We start from the raw sequence: 26,223 nt of genomic DNA, 5'->3' as shown, positions 1-26,223 counted from the left end.
TGGCAGCCACAGCTTTTTACTGTAAATTTCATGGATTTTTTCTTTTACAGTTGCGACAGACACTTTTTGAGCTCTCATGGCTGGGTCCCGTTTCCCCTTATCAGTAAGAAACGTGGAAATCCAACACCTCACAGCTCCCCAACAGCCACTTGCGACTTCTGATCATCCATGCCCGAGGGCCAATTTCACAGCTGGCGATCACAACGACCAAATGACTCCAATTCATCTTCTGATCTCCTCGGTGGGAGCAGATGAGGCGAGACATGGAGGAAGGAAAGTCTACGGGATTACGATGATGTTTGTGGTATTTAGAATTTTCTGTTTTCCTGACACAACTAATTTTGACCTTTCTTTGGGTCATTGGAACAAACTATACTGGTCTATAACTTATAGCATGTACACTTAGCATCTCATTTTGACCTCATTTTTAGTCTCACTTCTGCTTTCTAGTTTAGACCTCAAGTCTAAACATTGTCTCATATAAAAAGCACACACATGTTTTGAGAAACAGAAAAGGAGACTACAATAGACAACTGGGGGCAGTTGACTATAAGTCGACAAACACTATAAGTCTCATTTTTCACTTTCACTCACACATCTTAGGAAGTACTACTACAACAAATGCTGTTCATTCATATTACCAAGAACAAGCACAATAGGGCAGCAGTGGTAATTCAGGGCCACACTTGGTGCATAAAAATAACATATAATATAGATGTATATATTATTAAACCAAGCAAAAATTACATTTCTTTGTATGAAAAGGACATCCTTGACCATTTGATATTGATTTGTGCATGCCGTGTTCCGTTAATTCTATTTAAATTCATTAATTTTTTTAAACCTAATATTGTTTTGACCTAATATTGTTTAATCAAAATGTCAAAAACTGGATCTTCAGTAAAAAAAAACAACAACAGACACCTCAATGGTGATGTATGCCTCCATTTTTGAATGCAACACAAATCTCTAAATTTGGGCTAATCAACAACTAATGCATAGATACAAGTCCTCGCCTCAAAAAGTTTTTCTTTTTTGTTTATCCGTTACACTCAATTGTCTAAAATCTAAGATTTTATATATTACCTTTAATTTCTATTGTACAGATAAAAAGTGAAGTGAAAAAAAAAAGGTTTTAGGGAAAATAATTTAGTTTGAATGAGCTTTTGTTTATGTTACACTTGAGCTGATTTTGCTCATTTTGTTCAGCTTAAAAAAAAAAGAAACTCCGAACTTTATACTAAACAACATATATGCCTGCATGCGTGCAAGTGTGCGTGTGTGGTGTGACTTTTTGGTAATGCAGTTGCCTGTAAAACAAAGATGGAAAATCTTAGAGAGACAGAACTTGCAGCTGAGGTTAAAAGAAGTGTGTGTGAGTGCGGATGAGTGTGTTATTAATGCCCTGGGTGCTGCAGTGAGAGCAGATACTGGTTAGCTGCTGTGGTTGCGCTCTTGCAGTGGCAGGAAACAACCCAACCTGTGATCTTTGCAGACTCTAATGGAAAATTCACTCAAACAGAAAAAAAAAACGTGTGTACGTTAAAGTGCCTGTGTATGTGACGGAGAGTGAGAACATGCTGCTGTCACCTAAAAATAAAGGTGTTATTTATTTGTTTGATTGTAAAATATGCTAGAGTGCTATTTAAAAGCCATTGAAGCCTGCATTCATTAACGCTTCTTGCAGTTTCGCTTTTTTCTGGGGTCTTGTGATGTCTGCTTTTACGGTTCCTAGAATTATGTATTTTGTAATCACAGCCATTAACAGGCTGATAGAGATCATCTACTTCATCTGGAATTACGCAAAATTATATGCGCACACCTGACCTGTGTGTTTGTCTTTTGTTCTTATATTGTCTGATTTAAGTGGTAATGCTTGACTGTTTTGGGGTGTTGTCTTGCTGAGGAAGGGCAGAAAAATACGCGTGTGTGTGTGTGTGTGTGTATGTGAAGTGTGTCTTTAATATGACATCTCCAACAGCTGTGTATAATCTCCCAACACACTCACTCACACTCTTCCCATTCCATCTCCTGTACAATGGAACAAAAGAGCAGGAACTGCCACTCTCTCCCCACCGTCCAATCAAAGCCGTTATTATTTCTCGGCGGAACACTCCCTCAGGAAGTGCCATCTCCAAAACACACCAGCTGTGCATCTGTGCTATTATGGGCCATTATAAGAGACAGAGACACAATAACACCACAACATACAAAATACCATATCTGGGCCATTGTGCGTACATGCTGCATTAAGGTCCCCGTTGCGCGAGAACGCTTCCCTATGGTTCCGTCGAGAGCAACGCACCCGGCTCTGAGACGACATCTTGCACCGCTCATGACTTCAGCTCAAATTGCCGCACAAAGCCTGGGCCAGGTGACGGATAACCTCTTCCAGATGTTAGTTAGATGTCATTTAGAGGTTACGGTAATACAGAAGCTGCAGCGAGGCATAAGAATCACAAATCATATGGTGCTGTTTTATGGGGTGAAAGTGGGTGTCTTATTCTCTGTCTTCAACCTTAAACAATCTTTCGTCTACCACCCACCTTCCCAAAGACCACAGATGAGATTACGGCAACCCTCACTGGACAGGCACTGCTGAATATGGAATATGTAGCCAACGGCCATTGCTTCATAAGCAGGTGCAAAACTCCATAAACGTCTGAAACAATTGACTGTTCTCATATGTTGTATTTTGAAGAGCCCGTTAGCTATTCAATCGCATCTCTACAACAGCCACCTTTTTGGGCGGGAAAAATGTGCCTGTTGTGACATTTCGGCAAAAATATGTTGTTTTTTTAATATTTCGCGTCAGTAAAATGCTCCATTTACATTTATTCATTTAGCTGATGCTTTTATCCAAAGCGACTTACAATTGCTGTATATGTCAGAGGTTGCACGCCTATGGAGCCACTAGGGGTTAAGTGTCTTGCTCAGGGACACATTGGTGTCTCACAGTAGATTCAAACCCTGGTCTCTCACACAAAAGGCTTGTGTCTTATCCACTGCGCCATGTTCCGTGAGAGGTTCAGTTTTATTCGCAACAGATGAATGTGAATCTGGCCATGTTTTTTTGTTTTTTTTACATTGGGTGTTTTATGTATTGTGGCAGTTCAGAAATGTAATCTCTGATGAGTAGCAATAAACTCTATTGTGTTTGTAAAGAACGTACTACAAATAGTGTTACACTAACTGATAGTGATATAAAGTCTGAGAAAATGCATTTGCTGAAGCAACCATTTAATTTTAGCTTGCTTCTACAAGTCGATGAACTCTTTTAAAAGCATTTCATCATGGGAATAGTATCCAAGCGTTCCAGAAATGCCTTTCGAAATGTCGATGTAAAAGTCAAATATTAGTTTACAAATCATGCACTATGGTAAAAGTGTTTTTCTAGAACCATGCAGAAATAAGTCTTTATCCATAATCTGAACCTATAATAACAATTTGTTTAGAAACGTTTTACCTCCACTTTAGTGGTCATTTCAGCTGTATGCACAGGTACATTTTGGGAGTTTTGCAAGATATATAGGGCACATTTTTTCCTATGAGCCGGATGTAATTTACACACATTTCATTTATCTATCCATTTATCTATGTCTTTTTTAGTTTATTTCAGGTCGGGTCACCTTTAAGACTTCAGAATATCAGGCCCCTGAATTCAATTACACATTTATTTTGTTCCAAAATCTACTGTACCAAGAGGCAACATTTTAAGGCATCCTATTTAAAGGCTCATGAAACAAAGGCTGTTAAAAAGTTCTTAATTATGCTGCATAAAATACCTTGTTATGACTAAAATGCATTCCTAGAATGGGGAGATACCAATCACATAAATCCTTGACATCAGCCTTTCAATACAGCATAGAAATTATGAGAAGTGCCATAAACTGAATTTTTATTTGTTTACGACTTTGTTTTTGCACTAAAATTGAATGCTCACCTTAAAGCAAGTCAAATATGAATTATAATCTTACATATAAACTTTAAGTACGGAAAGGTATCTATTGATAGATTCAGTGTAATTCAAATGTATATTTTTATGCTTAAGATTATCGGTTACCTTAGCAACACCAATTGAAATAAACTGTGCCAATTGAGTAGAGCCTTCTAATTGGTCACTTATATGACAGATGACAGCAAGAATCCCCCACAATGCAGTAGAGAGCAACATAACTAATTTCACACATTTTTCTAAACTAATAAATAAACATTTTAATGTTCACATGTAAATTCTGCATGATTACAGCGTTTGCCTGCTTTTCATGCTCTGTCTCTCCATCGTTGCTGATGGTCAGACCTATGTAGACGTCTGAAAGCTGATAATTAACTCAATCCGTTGACACAGGTGAGCATGGTTATTTAACACCCATTACAGAACAAACAACTCACACACAATCCTGCAATTAAACATGCCTCTTTATCACACAAACTAAATCCACACACCCAAACACATGATCACATTTACACATTATCACACCCCAAAACACCCATAATCGGCCGATCTAAAACTCATAATGCAAATGATTGTTTGTTTATTTGACATGTTTCACACTGAGACATTGCGGGAGAGTTTGTTTACTGGAGTCGTTTCTCACTGTGAATCTTATCTTAATTACTCTGTCCTATACGGCCTCTTCGCGAGTCAAAGGTCATCAGCTCTCTATCTTAAGCACCCCCCCACACCACCACAACTTCAGACAGGGAATGCTGAATCGACGTAAGCTTAGCTTTACCACATCCCCCATAATCTCGTCCGGTCACCCTGACATTAGCTAGAACACAGCCACGTCAAGTGCTGATGACCTCTTGAGCTTTGCTGTTGTTTCTGTGTTAGCTGCTCTATTGTCTCACAATTATTAACTAATTAATGCAGTGACCTTGAATAATTATATCATTTATCTTCTGTTCTTATCTAAAGAGTTTAAACAGTGGTTTGAAGGTTAAAATGAGCAAATTTGTATTTTTGTGAAAGGATTTGAAAGAAAGAATCTAAAAGCATATATATATATATATATATATATATATATATAAGGTCAGTGTTCTTGAAGGGTTGTTCCAATGGACTATTAGTTTACCCAAAAAAAATTTCATTCTGTTGAACACAAAAGAAGATATTTTGAAGAACGTTGGAAACCAGACAGTTGATGTTAGCTTTTTACTTCCATAGTATTTTTTTCTTAGTATGGAAGTCAATGGAAGTCAAAGTTCTTCAAAATATCTTCTTATGTGCTCAACAGAAAGAAACTCTTTCAGGTTTGGAAAACCTGAGCGTGAGTAAATGATGAACTATCCCTTTACGTCATTACAGTAATTAATATACACTGGTTAATAATAAGAAAAAAATGTTTATGAGCACCAAATCAGCATTTTATAAGTGATTTCTGAAGGAAATCATGTGACGACAGAAGTAATGATGCTGACAATTCAGCTTAACATCACAGGAAGAAATTACATTTTAAAATATATTAAAAAAGAAAACAGTTGCCTTGGCGAGCATAAAACTTATTTCAAAACATTTTTAAAAAACTTCTCCTCTGCTATTACTATTAAAGCCAATCAAATTTATGCATATTCAGATAAGTAGGTTTGACATTCTGAAAAATACATTTTCAAAAATTAAAAAAAATAAAGTTCATTTGGATTCCAAAGAAAGAAATAAAAGCATGAGTTTGACTGAATGACGGTCGATCAGTTTTTTTTTTTTTTTTGTGATAAACTCCTTTAAACATGTTTTAAATATATTTCTGTATGCACCCTCATCACTGATCTTTGTTCACAAATCAAAGCCCTTTAGCAACAAGCTTTCTTGACATCTCAGAGGATGAGAGGTTAGTTTTGTCTGATTAGTCGACTGTCTATTCTCCATCAGTGTTGAAATCAGGTCAGTTATTGTGTGTGTGTGTGTGTGTGTGTGTGTGTGTGTGTGTGTAGCATCTTGAGGAACATGGAGAGGCAGTGACCTGGATTGGAATAGCAAAAGGAGGGAGACCATGTGTCAAGAAATCAGCTGTTTGTTTCTCAATGACTCTTTCACATCATCTGTTCATGGATCTCAAATGAACGTGTGAATGTGTACATAATATATGTGTGCGTACACATACTTTGAGGTTCAAACCCAAAACAACTCTATGACATCAAAGCATCATTGACCCAGAAAGAAATGTGTGCACATTGGATCTAATTTACATGCAGATACTCACGGTAAAACTGTCTGCAAAGGACATGAGGGCTTTTGGCCTCGGTTTATCTCCCCGAGTTCTGTCTCGCTGTCTTGCCTTCTTTTATCCTTCTTTCATCCCTTCTCTTTTTCCCTTGTTCCTGTCATACATCCAACTCCTGTCTCAATCTGTTTTTGTAGTCGGTGCATATGCTGTGTGATACTCATGCGTTTAACCCCAGGATAAGTCCCTACTGTGTAGCCCTACTTAACCTTGGAATTACAAACATAACTCGTTATATATATTTTAAGCACTCTTTCACTGGTTTATGGCTTAAACACTGTGCATTGTCCATGAGACAATTCTTTCTCTCTTCAAGAGATCTCAAAACATTAGGATCGTCAGGCAGCATGGTCATGGTCCTGCATAAGATAGATAGATAGATAGATAGATAGATAGATAGATAGATAGATAGATAGATAGATAGATAGATAGATAGATAGATAGATAGATAGATAGATAGATAGATAGATAGATAGATAGATAGATAGATAGATAGATAGATAGATAGATAGATAGATAGATAGATAGATAGATAGATAGATAGATAGATAGATAGAAACTTAATAATTTTTTTTAATTATTAATTAATCAGAGAAGGTCGAAATTTCTCAAATAAAAACTCTAAAAACTTAAAAATAAAAAAAAACAGGGGAACTTTTCCAGTTTTGACAATGTCATAGGCCTACTACAGGATATATCCAAAATGTGTTCTTTATTTTTATTTTTTCACATCAGTGACGGAGTTCTGTTCATATGTCATTCATTCTGTAGTTTTATACACTCGATATCACGCAAAAGAAGTCGCCACTCTTTTTTTCTGTGGAGAATTCTCGCGGTTTTCGTCTTCCCTCCGTGATCCCTTATTGCCATTGGACAAATAGAGAGGCTTTGTCGACGAAGAGGGGAAAAACGCCTTGAAAGATTTTCTTTGGGAGTGATGAGGGTGGAGGGGGTGGAGGGTTGCGCTAATTATGCACGGCGATTGTTGATGGCTTGATTGTGTGCGTCCAGCTGCACAGAGGCGCGGGGGCGAGCAGAGGGCGGGGACGCGGAGCAGGGCAGACTCACTGACGCCAGTCGCCACATTCTCCCATGCGCTGAAAAACAGACCCGATTTTACCAGACCTGATCTGTAGACTGTAGACACCGCGCAGTCACGCATTACTAAACAGAATGAGAATGAAATACATCCACTTGAGTCCTGTTGAATCATTCAATAGGCTACATGGAGTGCTTAATGTAGTTTACATTTTGGTCTAAATGCTGCTGTGATGATAAGTGATCAAACGGCACGTCAGGTCAGTGCACGAGGTATGTGGTGCATCACGTGATTAGGGCATAATAAGGGGCTTCATTCCAGTTTAATGTGCTTTATTGGTATGACATAACTGCATATTTGTATTGCCAAAGCAGTGCAAAATAAGTCAAATTAAACTAATAAAAAATTGCAAATGGAGTAAAAAAATAGGCATTTTATCAACAAATAAGATAAAATAATGGTGTGAAATGAAATAAAATGTATATTTAAATTTAAATTGTACATTATTTGTTTTATTTAGAAACCAATAAAAATGGTTACAACAAAAGCCAAAGTATCAAGGTTTGCAGAAAGACATGTCTGGAACATGCAGTGAAGCAGATATATAGCCTTCTTATACATAAGTAACCTAACCGAATTTGATTATAATATTGGTTATAGCCTAATATTACTTAGGCTATAAAAAACACAAGGAGGACAATAAAATGTTAAACCCAAGGCAGTTCACTCACTGTCCTTGTCCATATTAGGCAGCAGACACATGTAGGCTATATTATCGCACTACATAATGCTCAGGACAAAACAGTGGCTTCTCCAAATCAAACATTTAGGGAGTTGCTCAATATCAGCAGAGATGATGATGGTCTGTTTTCAAACTTGTTTAAAAAAAAACACTGTTTGGGGGGGCGGGGGTCATACTTCCACTTTTTGCTCTCACACCCACATATTTTTTTTTTCATTCTTTATTGAAATTAATTTGTTGAACCCAACCTTCAGATGCCTGCAAGAAAGGAAAAGGCTGAATTTGTTGCATTTGTGCAACAAGGCCAGCATCAAACCCGCAAAGAAGCACATCTATCCGGTTGCTTGCATGCATATAGCTAAAATAAAAGGTGTGAATAGGTCAGTCACCACTAATAGACCGGCGATTTTACGCCATATTCAGTTTTTCACAATCATGCTGTCATGCTGTAATGTTATAGCATTGCTGTCAATCATTTAAGTATTGCAACCTTAGACCCGATATTGGACCTTATACTTATTAACGTAACCGACTGAAGCTCACTAGGCCTATCTGTTCCTCAAAGCCTTGTTTTCATTTATAAACTTGTCTCATTTTTAAAACTGGTTTGAACATGACAAAATATGTGCTACAATTCAAGCAAAACAATGTTTTATTTAAAAACTTTTATTTCAGTCAGAGAAAACAGAGCTGCTCTTTGTATTAGTTTAACTAATCTAGCCAGACTAAAAAGCTTTACACACGGAAAAACTCTTCGCTGAATGTAAGTCCAGGTGTGCGCAAATAAATTGTTCGGACAAGTCTTGTGCGAGCGTTTGGGGTGGGTTTTTATAGCTTGATTGACAGCTGGACTGACCAATGAGAGCGGCTCGTCGGCCGAGACTAGTCTTTTGCAGATGGGGTGCGCGCTGGTGCGCGTGAATGGATGACGTCGGGAGCCCGGCGCCAGGCTGTCTGGGACTCGCGCGTTAGATCAACACAGCTGGAGCGGCACAGGACACACAGCTGGCCCGCCAGCGCATTCCTTCACAAAAACAGCACTGTGAGAAAAGAGGGGACACATTTTGATGTAAACTAAAAATGCGCTGGGTTATAACTGGAACGAGAGTCAGGCTATAGTTTGATTTTAGCTTGCGAAGCTTCCTTTTCATACAAACAAGAGTAATGAGAGCTAGTTATGATCTATTTATAGATAACAAGTAACACTTTTAGAATGCATGAAAACCGCGCGCACATTGGTTTGTTCCAGAGTTTCCTGAGTTGGTTATTAATATTCTGTGATCGTGAGAATATTAGGAGATGTTTTATTTTTATTTTCAAGATTGGGGGATGAACAATGAACTCGTTTCTGCATGGTTTGACTTTGGTTGATTTTACATAGAATACATTTAAAGTTTTTATTTTTATTTTAAGATTAACATGCAATTCAGATTTTAATTTTAGGAGGTTGTTTTTTGTACGCGGGCCTTAAAATGTGTCTTGTGTCGATATTTAATCTCATTGCATGTGTCTCCTATGGGAATGAATTGCCGACGCCAGTTTGTCTGCAGGTCACGGGAGTTGCAGATTTAGCCTATGGATTTTCTCCATATCATGCCTGACAGAATGGTCATTAGATAATTATTATTTTCCTCCTATTTTGTCCTTTATGTTAAAGATTAAGAGTGTCCACTGGCCTATATATAGCCTATTTATAAGCTTTAGCCGGTTATCTCATTCTTATCATTTGTATAACAAAATTGAATTCTGAAAGTAATTTCAATTTCTATTTTCTTAACCTACAAAGAATCAGTAGCCTATACACACAAGCAGAATAATAGCATAGCCTAATAATAATAACGTATAGGCTATAGCTTATAACATATGTGAACTTTAAAATAAGTTATTATATTTAATCTAGGCTACTGATCCAGCTGCGTTTAGGTTCACTGACCCTAAATTTTGAATCAAATCCATCACTGCAAATATATAGCCTATTTTTTAGGTATTCTGACAGCTCTTCCTTATTCCACCATTTTGATGATTGACGTGCCAACGCTTCCAATGACAAGTTAGTCATTTACATAGGGCGGAGCCTTTATGTTCATACACCTTTACTATTGGCTGAGCGGCGCATGAGGGTTTGTTTATCTCTGGAGGGGGCGGAGCTACAAGAAGCAGCTCTTTAAATGCGCTGGCTGCTCGTCCACACGTCGTTCAATGAGCGCGAGACGTGAAAGGAGTCAAACATTGGATAACTATCAAGCTGGAGACATAGTTCATCTCACTATCCAGACGAAGAACATCTTCAGACATCTCTACAGTTGGATTCTACCTGCAATTCAGACGTGAGATCCAGAATGAAGGCTATCAGTCCCGTTCGCTCACTCAGAAGCTGTTATGAAGCGGTGTGCTGTATCTCGGAGCAGAGTCTCGCGATCAACCGCTGCAAGAGTCCCATTGAGGAGCTGTCAGACATGAATGACTGTTACTCTAAACTCAAGGAGCTGGTGCCCAGTATCCCTCAGAACAAGTCCGTGAGCCAGGTGGAGATTCTTCAGCATGTAATAGATTACATCTTCGACTTACAGATAGCGCTGGAAAACGAGACGGACACACAAAACACGCCTGACATGTTCATGTCAATGAAGGTGCGCGCCACATCATTTATTGTCTATCCATTATTATGCCTTAGCTATATTAACCAGTTAAAAGTGCATTTGAATAAATATAAACTTTGCTTGTGTTTTCCCCCTGTAGAACTCAGAGATGACCCGTAATTTCTCCAAAGAGGATGGAGCTATGTGCCATTAGGACAGAGTACTGACCACGGTCAATGGTACGCTTCTGTTTCTTTATTCTATTATAATTTCACTTAAATAAATTAATCAGATGATGTTAGGTTGTAATTCACACTCCAATGGAAACAAAACTAAATGAAAATTCAATCAAGAAACGGTCTTGATCTGAACAACCTATTGAAAAATCAAAAACCAAATTAATCTTTGGAGATTGAACAAGGTCTTACTGTTTCATTATAGGTTCTTCAGACCAGCATTGTAGTTCTGAGTTCTTTAAAGATCAAGTTCATTGATGGTTTTCCAAAATAACACAAATAAAAAGTTCTTTTTGGAACCTAAACAGCATCTCCTATGGCATTCAACTGGAAAATCCTTTATGGTTTTAAATGGAACCTTTATTTTAAAGAGGAAGTAAATCGTTAAAGTTGGTTAATTTTTAAGTTAAAACTCATGTTTTTGGAAAATATTATAAAGGACAACATATTTTGTCAGACAACTCTCAGTGTCAGGTGTTCTAATTTCTTTTGGTCATTGTGCCAATGAGCAAACAAGCTTGGATTCCCCTATCAGCTCTAGCAAACCAAAGTTTTCCCTTTGGCGCCAGACTGTCTGCAGTCCGCCTGAATCCACAATGTGTGTGTGTGTGAGAGAGAGAGAGAGAGAGAGAGAGAGAGAAAGAGCTCTGAGTTAACTTTTCTCCCTCTCATCTATGCTGCAGGTGCGGGATAGAAACTTTTCTCCTCCACTTATGGAAGAAAAGAGAGTGAAGGGGTGAGCCGGGTGAAGGAGTGAGGCTCTATTCAGAGTGTGGGAAAGCAATCTGCGCCCCTCTCAAGCTGTCTATTCTTTGGTCACTGGACACTTGAACAAACCAAAGCTGAGGAGTTTTGAAGATCACAAAAAAGAAAAGCCCTCCAATTTTTTTCGTTAATCATTCCTGTTTTTTTTTTTTTTTTTTTTTTTTTTTTTGTGTGGCAACAATCAAGCATTGTATATTTTGAACTGGCTACATTCCTGACTATTTGGACCAACTAATATCTCTTCACACACCCTTCCTTCCCAGCCATTCTTGGATATACCCCCTCCCTTTCTTTTTTCCTGAAAACTTTTCCACATTTCAGCATGATCACAGTTTGGTCTCAGTGAGCTTCTCGATCACTGGGATGATGTACATATTATGCTTGACGGGAGTTTTTGTTTTATAGGGTGGGAAGGGCCTTGGGCAGTGGGAATACAGACGTGGATTAGAATTTGAACTCTATAATATAGAGTGGATTGTATATGTTTGTGGGGATTGTCTATTTCTACAGACTGTCAGATCAATGAGTTTCATAAACTCATTTAAGAGTTGTTGTTTTTTTGTTTTGTTTTTTGTTGCTTTGTACTCACTTTTTACACAAAAATAAATCATATATGAAAGTGAGCAAATATGTTGTTCTGTATTTTTTCTTAACTAAATGGCGACTTTTTTGCTGTCTTAAAAGCTTCAGGTATATCACATCTCATCTCAAATATACTGAAAACACACAAAAAAGTTTTCTTTAAAAAAAAAACAAGAGTTAAAGTGATTCCCTCCACTCCATCTCCCCTATAGCTGTTTATATGGTTTATATATTATTGATATGAAATCACTGTCACTTTAAAGACTTCTGATGAAATAAGCTAAAGAGAAAGTTTTTATAAAACTACATACAGGTAAATGCAAGATAAAGTGAATAATAGTGGTTAAAAAGGTCAAAGTACAGTGCATCTGTCAAAAATCTTTCCAGATAGAGTCACTGTGGACTTTTTTTGTGTTAGCATATGAACTGTTACAGGCCTACACAACAATGTCTAAATGTGAGTCACTTGTATTTAAATTTAGCACAACTGTCATCTTGAGTGTCTGTAGTCTCTTTTAAAAAGACCTTTGCCCACAGAACTACAGTTCAGTGCAATAGTGCCCTTTTGTCAAACTTTGATAAGCACTATTCATTTAATTTAATCTGGCCTCCAAGACAGAGTGATTATGGTCTTGAGCGTCCACACTTACGATTTGTGTGTTGAGTAAGCGATCTATAATGCGATTTGTAGGACGCTTTCAACCATAATAGTTCATATAGCGACATCCAGTGCTCAAAGTGATAATCACATAGGCCTACATATGCGTTGTTGGCACCGCAAAAAATGAACTGGCGCCATCGTGTGGCTTGTATGTAAATGAATAATAGGTCTGCACGTGAATGAAGTATAACTATATTGGCTAGAGGCTATAGTTGTTGCACTTTTAATTCTATACAGTAGATCATTTCACCTGTTGCTCCCTTTCAAAGCACATTTCGTGTTGACCACGTGCCCAATCACAGGGTCACACTTACTGCCATATTCAATCTAAATTTAACCGTCAATAATTTTTACCCATCTGTGAATGTATGTCATCAGCACAGTTTACAGTGTTCACGTTTGCCCAACCGGGCTATAACATAAATACGATAATGTATAGATAGACCGCTTTTCTTTACTTATTTGGAAACAAAATACGTACAAAACGCTGCTAGCAACATTTGACCCCAAACTGAGATAGGCTAGCCTACGTATATGTTTAGTAGCCTAACATTTCAGAAGTATTCAGTGATGCTTCATTATTATGTCAGGAAAAGCTGCTAATAAGGCAGGCCTACAAACAGGCAAAGCTCTGCACTTAATTTCTGTAATACTGTATTCTATCGTTCAACTGTGTGTGTTTTCTTTTGTTCAAATAAGTATATATGTGACCCTAAATCAGAAATTTATTTTTTAACCCCTGTCTCTTATTTCAGAAGTTTTATTTTATTTTTTTTTATTTTTTTTTTTCAGAAGTTTATGGTTCTTGTTATAATTTGTTGAGTGCCACAGTGATGACGTATTTTTGTACGCCAACCCGGAAGTTATCATCAGCCAGTTATCCATTGGCTTTTGGATTAGTGCCTAAATGTTCTCACACGTTTCACAAATTAACAGAACTTTTATGAATTGTTTTATGAAACGTGTGGGCAATAAATGAATGCCTATCATTAACCTTCTGCCAACTTTCAGACGTTTTTTTTTTCTTTTCTTTTTTTCATATTTCCTAAAAGTTTGATTTAATAGTTTAGAATAGCTCTTATCACGATGAGGCCCATGGAAGTGATTAGATGAGTTTTAGCCTGCCTCTCCATTGCCCCAAAAACCAAGAGTATTAGCAATTTGTTAGCAATCGCCCTTTTCAAGACAAAATATATCTATTTTAAATCACAAGGGGATTTTACTGATTTCACTTTACTGCTATGTCCATGTCTCTCCAGAAGAGGGCGCACTAGAGCAAATGTCACGAACCTTCTCAACACAATTTTGTGTTCATTGAGTGGTGTGTCACATGCTTAGTCCGAAGTTTTGCGAACATATGAACGAATATAAATAATCATTTACTTTCAAGAACTCATATTATAGACGTATCTTACAGTTTAATAGTTTGAAACATTAGTTTTCTAAATAATACATGGCATCTGATGTCTAATCTTTTTACTTAGCTTGTATCCTTAAAAGAAAATTTGGAAAAGAAAATGGGCCCCAGCATATTGCCCTCCCTTTTAAGTTGGTTTGATAATACAGCATTCACATAAAAATAAAAAACATTTCCCTTTGAATGTGATTATGTGAGGCCTTTAAGACATTTTAGAGCATTTTCTTCTGAATTACAAAAAAATGACCCAAGTCATTAATTTATGTCAAATAATACACATTAATGAATTAACTGAAATAAATTCTCAGTTTGAACAATTCTGACTGTTACCAATGAAATCAGTTTCAAAGGCCACAATAAACAATGCATAAGTAGCCTAGGCTACCACAATAAATGCTCTGTTAAAATATTTAAAGTCTGCTCCTACTCCTACTAGACTGAGACTTAGTCAATGGGGCCCATTAAACGTTCTCTAAAATATCTTCTTTTGATGGCATTTTCATTATTCAACAGGGTGATTAATTACCATGTGTACCTTTTGTTGGCTCATTGTAAAACATTTTTCATTGTGAAGGGTCATATTCATCCACAAAGTCACGGAACAAGCAAAACAATGTTTTTTTCACAAAATTCATGCTGTTTTTTTTGTTTGTTTTTTTTTTTTTACACTTAGCCTACATTTACATTTAGTCAATTTGCAGGCACTTTTATCCAAAGCGACTTACAAATTAGGACTAAATTAAAGAGAGTCATTGTGAAGAGGCAAAAACAACACAAGAAGTGCTCAAAATATAAAGAACAGGTTGGTGCTTGCAACGCCAAGATCATGGGTTTGATTCCCAGGGAAAGTAAGAACTGATAAGAATGAAGGCTAAATGTGTACCTTGAAATGCAATGTAAATCGCTTTGGATAAAAGTGTCTGCCAAATGCACAAATGTAAAAATATATCTTTCTATATATTGAACCATATGATTAATATATTGAATTTGATCATTTATCTCTTGTTATGTGTATGTGCGGTTATTAGCCTATATGTTGGTTCAGTATGTCATATTTATTTTGTACTTTTATTTTGTAAGAGCTAGGAATGCCATTGCTTTGCCAAAGGTTATTTGCCTCTCCTAAACTACGGCCATGATTGGGCAAATGGCCGGGTGGGAGAGTCTCAACAATCATCTGAAGCATGGTGGGGGGTTCACTCTTTGTGCCAGACGATAAGATCCTTTCAAATGTTAAGGTTCTTTTCTGTGGGGTTGTTTAGGGCTTTAAATCTCTTGTCACCTTTCATGGAGTCAGGCCACGCCAGAGTCAACTATTTTCCATTTTGTTGTTAAAAAAACATTGACATTTAAGATTAAACGATGAGAGTGATTCATTTGGAAACCATGGAAATACAAAGGGCATGCTGTAAAGTCATCTTTCAACGTTATTATGTGTGTAAATAAATGCTGATGATTGTTGTATGTGCTATTTTTCATAGAACAAAAGTGTATTTTAAGTGATACGAGTTCATTTGTGAGCAAACCGTTCGTTTTTTCTATAAAATGAAATGTATTTATATGAATTATATCTATGCTAAATCCAAAAATGACTAGGATATGTTTGATAACGCTGTTATTGTAATGTCAAGACCCTTCACAAGAGATTAAAAAATACGCTGTCTCTTTAAGAGGAAGAACGCCAGCCACCAACTGTTACATGTAAATATATTCAGAATCCGAACGAGTGAGGCGTGCCAGCAGCCAATCGCTGAGCGTCTCCAACCGCGGGAGATCCAAATTTCGCGGGACGTAATTTGGCGCTAAAATACCACTCCTCTGTTGAGCTGATGTCAAAGCAAAGCTTCTCTGCCGGAGAGGGATTACACACACACAGGGACGTTTCCCACCACTGCCGGCTTTACGCAACAACAACGAAAGGAACATTTTCCAAGCTTTGCTTACCTTTTAAAGGTAGATTTATAAAACTGAATGACCCGGGTACGTTTATATGTTTGACTTAAGTTATTTGCAGTATATTAAGACAGTAGTCTCTCCACTTCCACTACAACAAAGGACCCCTGTGAGTGAGTTTTGTGTACATCGGATTTTATATTTGTGTTATTTTCCACGCATCATTTATTTACAACTTTAACAGGATTTATTATCCTGAAGTGCATATCGTCTGTAGCATTTGCAGTCTTTAAAAATATAATTACATAATCATTTTGACGTTTGACTCCAGTAAGCTAGAGACGCGATTTGCCTCATACAATAGTTTATTTTGCGTCACTTTCGCGGGTTTTCGTGCGCAAAATGATGCGGATACCCAGAGGGATTTCTCCTGCTTCTGGGAGAGGTGCAGTCTCTGGACTCTCGTGCCCGCAGAAGAAAATGTTCTCCGCGGTGAGGACGGATTTTTTCAACACTGGACTTGCAAGCCCACCGTCGAATCTGGTACCGACTGGATACTTCACTCAGATCGGGAACACAGCAGCTGCGGAGCAGAGAGCCAACTGTTTGTACGCGACCCCCCACGGGCCCGAACCTAAGCCGACGCGGATCTCTTCCGGGCGGCTGCCGGTAAGCCTCTTTCCATCGACACTCCAATTCTTGCTATTACCTTATGAATGCGCATGCATGCTTCCTGTTTCATGTCCTAGTTCAATCATGAGATGTACTAAAACGCGGCTACAGTCACAGTGTGAAATTCACGTTCTACAGCATTAAAAACTTCCCGGCCGTGTCTGGCCTCGGCAGGGAGTTTTATTTGTAAGTTACCGTCATCTCTAATGTATACTGAAAATCTGTCTTTTCCTCATGAATGAATAAAGCAGGCCAGTAATGTGAGAACATAACAACTTATGTATATTTCAGTCATGGCATTAGGATAGGACCTTTAGCTAAGAGTGTGGCAAGCCATTTGATTACAAAGCCATTAGCCATTTGACAAGCCACTTTCTTAAACTTTTACTTTAAAATAAGTTCTTATCGTTTTGCTATTAGTCACAATATAAACCTTAGTCTACTTAATTTTTGATAGGAAGAATGAATACAAGGAGGAATATAAGTACAGTGAGTTCAAATGCCTTAGCATACTGTTTAACAACTTCCCATTTGTTTAGCTGATGAAATATCTTGACAAAAATTCAGTTGACAAAACTATATAATGCTGTGTTTTGAATTTACATATGACATAGGTCTTTTATACAGTCAAATCAATCACTCTGAACCCTGTTTTTAAATGTGTACAATTCAGTATACAATACTATCTACCCTGACAAGGCCTAGGCCTATATTCCCTGGTTCCATTTAAAGAAAATTGCTAATTTATGTAATTTTAATTCTGTAGAAGTCTGTTGTTCAAATATCAACATTACGAATACTCTCTACTGTTTAATAAATTGATGGTGTCTATGAAAACGAATAAATACTAGTAGCTAGCAGCTAAAGTATCAGTACTGGTGCCTAATTAATCAGTATTAAAGCTGAGATCTAAACCTACAACAATCAGAATGCACAAGTCAAAAGATAATCATTTATATCTGAAACACTGATCACCAATTACAAAAAATGTGCAATTTGTTGGCTGTGGGAAGCGCATAGTTGCCTTGGTTGGCAGTTATTGGGAAAATTGCTAGTAGTAGGAAAAGTATTTTTTACCAGAATTTAATGAATAGCTACTAGTGAAATTGAGGGGAAAAGGCTTTTTCCTATTGCATTACTTACTTGTAAATGCAAATAAGTACTAGTTACATCAAATTAGACAGTTTAATTATTTTTATGGAGTAATTGTTTAAGTGGCTTGCCATAAAAGGGTTTTTTCAGGGGGGGAGGTGGTAGATTGATGGGGGAAGGGTGCTTTACAGCTTCTGGACTGGACATTATATTATATGGTTCATGCCTAATAGTAAAGCGGGGGAAGGGTCCTCAAAGCTAAAGCCAAATGTTTAAATGACCCAGGTTCATTAGACTGATCCGCAAACTGGTCATGTATTTGTTTGTGTTAACTCTTGAATTCTATTGCTTTTATTATGTAGCTGTATTTGTATTTATCACTCGATTTCCCCCACCCCCGTGGCCTTGCACACCTGTCTCACCATTCATCCTCACAGAAGCCCAACCTGAAAAGGTCAAAAAGGTCAGAGTAATTGTTCCAGGAACTGCCTGTGTCGAACTTCTCTCTGTGTTGCTTGCTGCTTCCAGCTGATAAACAAAAGGGATGATCACAGACTCACACTGCAAAATATGGGTTAGGGCTGATAACAGACTGGGCGACGCCATCTACATTGGAGGACTGATATACATGCCTCATAAACTCTGACTTTCTATTATAATAAGCCTGTCTCAGACTGCTTCTCTAGGTTTGAATTAATCCGTTGATCAACCTAACCATAACCTCATCACTTACGTTAACAAATCAGGCCTTGTCCCAGTGCTTTCCCTGATTCCATTTTTTTTTTTTTAATCATTCCAATTTCTTTTACCTCTTTTCTGGAAGCTCCATATATGGCATCGTTAACTACTTCCAATTTCCTTGTTTCAGTTTTTCACACAAATGTGCAACAGTTATATCTCTTGCTGTAAAGAGTTTCACTTTTGTTCTCTGCCCCTTCTTCAGTTTGACGTAAAGGACACACCTGAAGCTCCCATTACTGTCCTTAGACCTTTTTGAACGTTTACTCTAAAAACTAAAATTGTGAATTCCATTTAACAAATTTTGTAGAAACTTATAGAACCCTTGAGCCTCAATTCTTTAAAATGACTTGGTCAACATTAAGTTATAATTTACCCATCCAAATATAATTGACCTATCCTCTCCAAAAACACATTTGTGGACTTATTGTAAATGAGTTCTGATCAATGTTGCATTTTATTCCAAAGAACAACAAAAAATAGTTTGTCTTCATAATTAATCATTGTGTAAAGGATGTTTATCCACCTTTTTTTTCAATGTGGAAGTAAGCCAGTTCCTGTGTAAAACACTTAAGACACATTACAAATTACACTGTAGTGTTCACTGTATAAATGACATGTAGATTAATCTTTGTTAAATTTCGGCAAGCTCCAAAGAATGAAAAATAAGGATTAGAGAACTATACAATAGAGCCAAACTTTGAGGATTGAAATAAGGTCATGGAGATCACTAGGTCTCTGGTTCACTCCAAATCTCACGTGTCCGAGATCAAATGATCAACCAGTGGTCTGTGATCACCATGTTAACGAACACATGATTTGGCTTTGTTTCCTGAGATCCTTGTGAAGCCCTCCCTCTCTTCCACCCCCACCGCTTCCCAGAGTCCCTCAAGCCATTTTATCTCATTTCATTCTCTTAATTTACCTATTTCACCCTGTGGGGCCTCCGGTAGCCAGGTGTTGCATCAACAAGGTGGGTGATGGGCCTCAAGCTGTTTAAATTGTGTAATTTAGATTGCACTGCATAGACCCATCTGCCCATGTTTTGCATTTCAAAGTATCATCCTCTTACGCCCTTTTCATCTGGACTTCCCCTTTAGCCTTTACCTGTGTCTCCCTTTCGTTTTGACACCTCGAAATACCTCACTGACGCAGAAGGACTTTTATCGCTCTTACAGTTTGAGTAATAGTGCCTGTGTGTTTGGGAGTGGCACAGTTTGCAGGTCATTTTTCTCACTTGTGTCTGCCGGCGTACAGAAACCTGTTCTTTTCAGGCAGATTGTGTTCGTTAAAAACCCCTCTAAGATTAGTTGTAAAGTTACTCAATAACACTGTTTAGGAATCTTGATTTCAGTTAAAACATAAGTTAGTTTAGCAATAATGAGTTATATGAGCGTATAAAGAGAGATCAACCAATATTGTTTTTATGACTTCATACTGATAACTGATCATATTTTTATACTTAAGTATCTGATAGCAATTGCTGTAATGAGCAAATTATGGTTGGATTTTTTTAAAACTATGATAACTAAATATAAGCATTATAAATATTTCAATTATATTAAGTTATTTTTCTTAACCTATTGAGTTGCTAAGATCACATACAGACCATAATGGTCACCGCATGCTGCTATCAATTTAAATTCTTGAAAAGCATTCAAGGTACACACAGATACAATGTGCAGGAAGATATTGATTCTGTATGCAACACACACACACACACACACACTCTCTTGTGCTATCCTCTGTATATACACTGCGGTGTGTGATGTTGGCTTACTCAGTGGATTTGCATATCTTTAGGAAACTGAGCTTGGAGCGGTCCCACCAATTTCTGATATAAATCAGTTTATTAGCTAGTGGTTAATTTTTTTTTTAGTAGGTACATTAAGGCTAAGCCTGCTCCCAGATCAGTGCTTTATAAGTGAATGATTTGGCTTCCACCCCATCCGCTCTGAGCCAGCATTTCTCACTTCTCATTTCCCACTGACACAGGAAATGGGCAGAACCAACCACAAACTCTTACAGACATGAGATGCTGCTGTTCTGAGAAACAGAACCACACAAAGTATATTTATTATACACAAATATATAAGTATTAGTCATTACAACAACAAAAAAGAGAGAAAGAAAAGTAAAAAGAATGGAAGGGGGAAACCAAAAAAACCAAAAGATTGCGCTCCTCCTCTCCCTCAACCACATGCTCGGCTGCTCCAGATGTCAGTGACAGGTGTATATGTTGTTCAGGTCAGGACAGTGCAAACATTTTAGCAGATGCTCGTGCACGCAGGATAAGTGAACTGTTCTCAGCACGTGCTTAGTGTCTATTGCAGAAGTGTTCTGTCTTGGGTGATCTGCAGCCCTGAATGGCATTGGAAAACAAACAGGAATGTGTGGAGGCAGGTTTACCCGTCAGTTGGCTTCTCTAAACCAGTTCTTTGTGGAGTTGGGTTGCTGAAACAAGCCCTTCTGCCCGGTGTGGAATGCTAAAGATTTTAGAAATGTGTTATGCTCAGATTATTCGCTCCATAAAGGTTTTAATGGTAAAAGGTTTGAATTATTACAGATGGTCGTGTCAGGCTCAAAGATAAATTTAAAACCGTACTAACCAGAGGTTCACAATATCAGGTTTTTTGTTAATGTGGTTATGTATGTTAGACTCTGTTTAAATTTGATTGAGATCCTTTTTGGGGTGATTCAATCATAAATGGAGGTATAGTCCAAGACACTTTGCAACCTGATCAATGAAGCCACACTCAAAAGTTGTTAAAAACATGATCACTTCTTATTTTTAGTACAAATGCTTGCATTCTGACTTGTTCCAGACAAAGGGCTGCCTACTTGCCTTGAAACCAAACATGAGGGGTTCAAAACGGAGTGGACTACCAGCTATACACAGCGTGCTAACCGCGAAAATCCGCTGTATTCTAACAATAACTTAGCTCTCCTTATTAGCTAGGCTCCTTGCATGCTGGCTAATAACATTTTTTAAAGCTGGGTCTCCAACATTAACAGCCCTATGTTGGTGAGAGAGAGTGTGAGAGAGGTAGTGCTGTGGCAATGCCCCTGGGTGATCTGCAAAAAAAAAAATCGAAAATCAATGTGTGGCGATCAGCGTTGATATTGTGGCGGGCCGCCACAAATAAATGAATGTATGGGAAACTCTGCCCTCTAATTTAACTGTCAACTTCCTCGGGAATGATTTATGTTGTGTTCAGTTCTATATTGGAAGTTTCCAGGTCTTTTATTTTCACTTCTACCTTTCTCAGACGTGAGAAATTTACATTCTCAGGAAAATAGCCGTTTATCAGTTGATCGTTAATCGATCGATAAGGAATAACGAATTAATAAAAAAAATTGCGTACCTAGTTTTGTTAAATCCGTCCCTTTCTCAGACTGATCTCATGGAGTAGCGTGTGTATGACACGCCAATTCGTATTTCCATTTTTGGCGCGCTATCAAGACGCATAATCGCCTTTCAGCGTGTTTATGAACGCCGTTGACTTAACGTTATATAAATATATGACTTACCTCAACCCCATCCCTAAACCTAACCGTCACTGGGGTTAATGGCATTTATGACTGGAGATTTGACTGCGTGTACAGACACGCGGAATGACGCAGACGTTAATGGCGTAGACATATACGCATACACGCGGATACACGCGGATAGCTCAAAATGCGTAGAGATAACACGCCACCTGACTCGAAAGTGGCGTATATGTTTACGCAAAAGTCATGATGTCATGTTGCCTTTCTTATAATCGACGGCAAGCTCTCATTCCAGTCTGCCTCCATCTAATCAACAACCAATGGATTGAACCAAGTCTTCCCCCTACGTTTATTTTCCGATAATCCGTTTTATTCGGATGTATGGCACAATACGTGAGCACTTCCATTGCATTGCAACTTTGCCAGTTACACGTTTGCTGATATGTTCAAAAATTGACTTTGTGTGAATTGCATTAGTCGTCATTGCATTAGGTGATCATCTCAAGGAAGAGAGGACTTTTTTTTTTATTATTATTATTATTATTTTTTTTTTAGGATGGGAACACACTTCTTCCTTAAAACTGAAAAAAAGTTTAGTTTAGCAAATGTAATTTCACCTTCTTAGAAACCAAGTAGACAATGCTAAACTCAGAGCTATGTTCATTCAGATGATTTAGTGAAACTACTTTTTGAAACTTTAAGTTTTAAGGCAGATATAATGAACATTCTCTTGTTTTCGGTCTTTCTCAGGCCAAGAGGAGACTAGATCTGGAAGAGCCACTTTATCTCCCAGAGTTCTGCACACCAAAAGGGAAGGGAAACTCTGCATGTGCGAGGGCACCAAGCCCTAAAAGTGAGTACAACATAATGATCTACAACTAAGCACTGTTTAGACAAATGGAGATTTGTTGATTCCAAGACCACTGTTTCCATATGTTGACTGAGGGACCGGACGTTTCTACCTGTTTTAGGGCCTCTCATCATAATTGGTTTGAAAAGTAAACACACCTGTTTAATGATCTCTTGCTTTTCTAGTAGGAAGTGCAGCTGGTAATACTCCAACTCTAACTACAAACTAAAAGAATGGCTCTATTGTATCTCTCTCTCTCTAGCTCCCAAGTCTCCAGGGGAACGTACCCGTTATGACACTTCCCTCGGTCTGCTGACTAAGAAATTTGTGGGCTTGCTGAGCGAATCGGCTGACGGGGTTCTGGATCTGAACTGGGCCACAGAGGTTCTAGAGGTTCAGAAGAGACGCATCTATGACATCACCAACGTTCTGGAGGGAGTTCAGCTCATCCGCAAGAAATCCAAAAACAACATCCAGTGGATGTGAGTGTGTTAGATGTTCTGTAAATCAGAGTGATAAATGCTCAAATTTGATTTGACTGATTAAATGCATGACATGAACTCTAAGATGGTGTTGTATTCCATTCTAAATGGTCCCAATTTCCGGTTTGACAACTTGATTTCTGAAGGACATTGTGAAAATTATCAGGAATAAATTGCCTATTAAAAATGAAAAACGCTAATTTATATAATTATCATGGTTTCTTCAGTTTCAAACAGTATGTTCTCTGTATGTTGTGTGCTTTAGGGTCAGTGGTGTGTTTGAGGGCTCGTCCTGCAATTCAGAGAAGACCAGTGCTCTCAAGAAAGAGCTTTCTGAGCTGGACAGGCAGGAGAAAGCTCTGGACGACCTCATTCAGTCTAGCTCAACACGGCTACGAGAACTGACAGAGAACAAGGACAACCAAAGATATCCTTTCATTGTGTGTGTTTGTGTTTGTTCTCTGAAGAACTGAGGAGTGGTTTGTCGACTTCACGTTTGTGTGCTTGTTCATACATGCTGTTCAAACAGCCAAACACTACAAGGCTTAGATATCGTCCTCTTTTTTTCTCTATTGTGTGTCATTTATAGTTCAGTTAATTTGTAATGCAATAACTGTCAGTCATTTTAAAACCAGTATTAGATGTCAAAGCTGTTTGTCCTTAACTCAAACTCACATTAGGATATGTGACCCATCAGGACATTCGTACCATAACCAGCTTGAAAGATCAAACTGTTATAGCTGTGAAGGCACCGTCTGAAACCAAACTGGAAGTTCCGGAAGCATCTGAGGTCCGTATTCGTCTTTCGTTTCACACTGGACACATAAGCAGTGCATATTTTTTTTCAGGGGGACATGTTAACGAAGCATTCACAGTGCACAAACAATCGTTTCCCCGCTGAGTCTATTTTTGGTGCGCCACTTATGCTGAAAAAGTTAACATGTAAAATAACAAATTTCACTATAAATCATACAAGTGAAGTGATCCATGTTTCACAATATGACATTGAGCGCTATTCAAAGGCTTGTTTAAATGATCAAAACTTTAATATTATTACATGTATTTATAATGTATACAGCATGTTATACACGTGTGTGGGACAGTAGGAGAGGAACACTTTTTTAAAAAAATTTTATTTATCTGCTGATGTGATTTTTGTTCTAACCCAAACAGAATCATTTAATATTGTATTATTAAATTCTTAGAGTTAGAATTCAAATTTCGTAACCAAGAATTGATGATTTATGACCCACCAGATGTTTAAAACTTTGTTAATACTGCCTACAGGAAAATCTCATCATTTTATTTTTTTCTTCACTAGGGCTCGCTGCAGATTTACTTGAAGAGCAAGAACGGTCCAATTGAGGTGTACTTGTGTCCTGAAGAATGTTTGGAGGACGCTAGTCCCATCAAAAATGCCACTCCCAGAAAAGATTACCCACAATCCCCCTGTGCCTCCACACCCTCCATCTTCCCACCTACCAAACCCCTGGCAGTTGAAGGTGAGACAATTACCAGGAACTTATTACTACTTATCACTTTCAAAGCAAAACAAAAAGTGTTAAAGTATTTTGGAGCCAATAACAACAGTTTACTTTTAATGTTTGAGTTGAATAAGATCTAGTGGGGGACAGATGTGTGCAAGAGTTTAAGAATAAAGAGCTGTGTATCTAAACCCATCTACAAAACCTTGCTACTAGCTTTTTGATAATCCTAGCTATCAAAACACAAGCTGAATGGAGTCCGTTTCGTTGTTCAGGTTTGCCGTCAAAGCCTCAGCAATCAATGACGGGCACAAGCGAAAGCACGTCCCAGCTCGATGTGGAGGGGATTCTGGATCTTCCTCCCAGCCTTCTGCAAATCACCGAAGACCAGCTACCCGGGTTGGCCTTCACATCCGACACCTCTGGGCCTTTTGTTAGCTTCTCTCCTCAGCTCAGCCACGACGACTACCTCTGGGGTCTGGAGGATGGAGAAGGCGTATCTGACTTTTTTGACACGTATGATTTGGGAGATTTGCTTAAAACATGAGGCATCCGGTGGAACAGAACAACTGACGGCATGCATGTTCAATTGTAATTAGTTTAATTCAGATTCAGATCCTATGAAGTTTTAAAACACTCCTTCACATTATGACAGATTGAAGTTCATATAAAATGCACTACTGAATTGGCTTAATTGGTTCTCTTTCTACTAGACAGTAAATTTGGGATGAGGCGGTGTTTTAATATTTTAATACTGTAGTTATTAGAACCAGACAATATTGTCAACAAGCACCCACTAGAGGAGATTCATGTGTTAGGTTTAGTAGACTATGAAGCCATTTTTTTTTTTTTTTTTCTGTCAGCCATATTATGCCTAGAGTAGGGTGTTTGAGAAAACAAAAATCAATTTGTCTTGTGGTTTAATTATTTAAATTTAAGTTAAATGTTCACCTGTTAGCATTGTTTTTAGTCATCGTTACTTAATTATTTACCTAAACGAAAAAAAGGCCTATGTATTTGCCTTGTCTAAGTATGAGCTAGTAATTCTTGAAAGAGATGTATGAAACTCAGGTCGTTTTAAAGCTTTTCTAAAGCTTTAATTATTGTAGTACTGTCAAACATTACCAGCAGGGGGCGGTGTGGTCATTTTTTTTCTTCATCTGTCACCAAACAAAGGTGCTTCTGCAGATATGTAGACTAGTGAATATTATAGACTAAAGATTTGAGAGCTTGTATGTAGTGCGCCTGCTTCATCGTCAGACTCAACTTGAACCA

At 37.9% G+C, this 26,223-nt stretch overlaps 3 protein-coding genes across 4 annotated transcripts in view; all 3 read left to right on the top strand.

Moving 5' to 3' along the window:
• The window catches only part of msrab (methionine sulfoxide reductase Ab), a 47,133-nt gene extending 46,979 nt beyond the window's left edge, over nucleotides 1–154 (top strand). The window contains exon 8 of the mRNA XM_089120397.1: nucleotides 51–154. Within this exon, the coding sequence (XP_088976523.1) occupies nucleotides 51–70 (20 nt within the window). The 3' untranslated portion in view covers nucleotides 71–154. The remainder of the gene's footprint in view (nucleotides 1–50) is intronic.
• Nucleotides 77–26,223, top strand: e2f2 (E2F transcription factor 2). Of its 2 annotated transcripts, none has more exons than XM_089120396.1 (7): nucleotides 77–304; nucleotides 22,883–22,985; nucleotides 23,245–23,464; nucleotides 23,730–23,893; nucleotides 24,142–24,254; nucleotides 24,786–24,966; nucleotides 25,224–26,223. In XM_089120396.1, the coding sequence occupies exons 1-7, from the start codon at nucleotides 77–79 to the stop codon at nucleotides 25,493–25,495; spliced, it is 1,281 nt and encodes a 426-aa protein (XP_088976522.1). In that variant the 3' UTR covers nucleotides 25,496–26,223. The 2 variants fall into 2 exon arrangements, with proteins under 2 accessions (XP_088976522.1, XP_088976521.1); XM_089120395.1 differs by lacking the exon at nucleotides 77–304 and adding an exon at nucleotides 15,930–16,807.
• id3 (inhibitor of DNA binding 3) lies at nucleotides 10,182–12,213 on the top strand. Its single transcript, XM_039673365.2, has 3 exons — nucleotides 10,182–10,635; nucleotides 10,745–10,823; nucleotides 11,504–12,213. The coding sequence occupies exons 1-2, from the start codon at nucleotides 10,345–10,347 to the stop codon at nucleotides 10,796–10,798; spliced, it is 345 nt and encodes a 114-aa protein (XP_039529299.1). The 5' UTR covers nucleotides 10,182–10,344; the 3' UTR covers nucleotides 10,799–10,823; nucleotides 11,504–12,213.

The sequence above is a fragment of the Pimephales promelas genome, chromosome 15 (genome assembly GCF_988280905.1).
Source record: "Pimephales promelas chromosome 15, fPimPro1.hap1.1, whole genome shotgun sequence".
Classification (NCBI taxonomy): domain Eukaryota; kingdom Metazoa; phylum Chordata; class Actinopteri; order Cypriniformes; family Leuciscidae; genus Pimephales; species Pimephales promelas.
The sequence above is the reverse complement of the archived record's forward strand: the minus strand, read 5'-3'. Positions and strand labels throughout refer to the sequence as shown.

Bases quoted from the DNA above. Each gene is read 5' to 3' on its own strand.
- id3 (XM_039673365.2), top strand. From the start codon at position 10,345: ATGAAGGCTATCAGTCCCGTTCGCTCACTCAGAAGCTGTTATGAAGCG. The intron at 10,636-10,744 runs GTGCGCGCCACA...TTCCCCCTGTAG, and splicing joins ACATGTTCATGTCAATGAAG to AACTCAGAGATGACCCGTAA.
- e2f2 (XM_089120395.1), top strand. From the start codon at position 16,541: ATGATGCGGATACCCAGAGGGATTTCTCCTGCTTCTGGGAGAGGTGCA. The intron at 23,465-23,729 runs GTGAGTGTGTTA...TGTGTGCTTTAG, and splicing joins AAAAACAACATCCAGTGGAT to GGTCAGTGGTGTGTTTGAGG. The intron at 24,255-24,785 runs GTCCGTATTCGT...TTTCTTCACTAG, and splicing joins AAGTTCCGGAAGCATCTGAG to GGCTCGCTGCAGATTTACTT.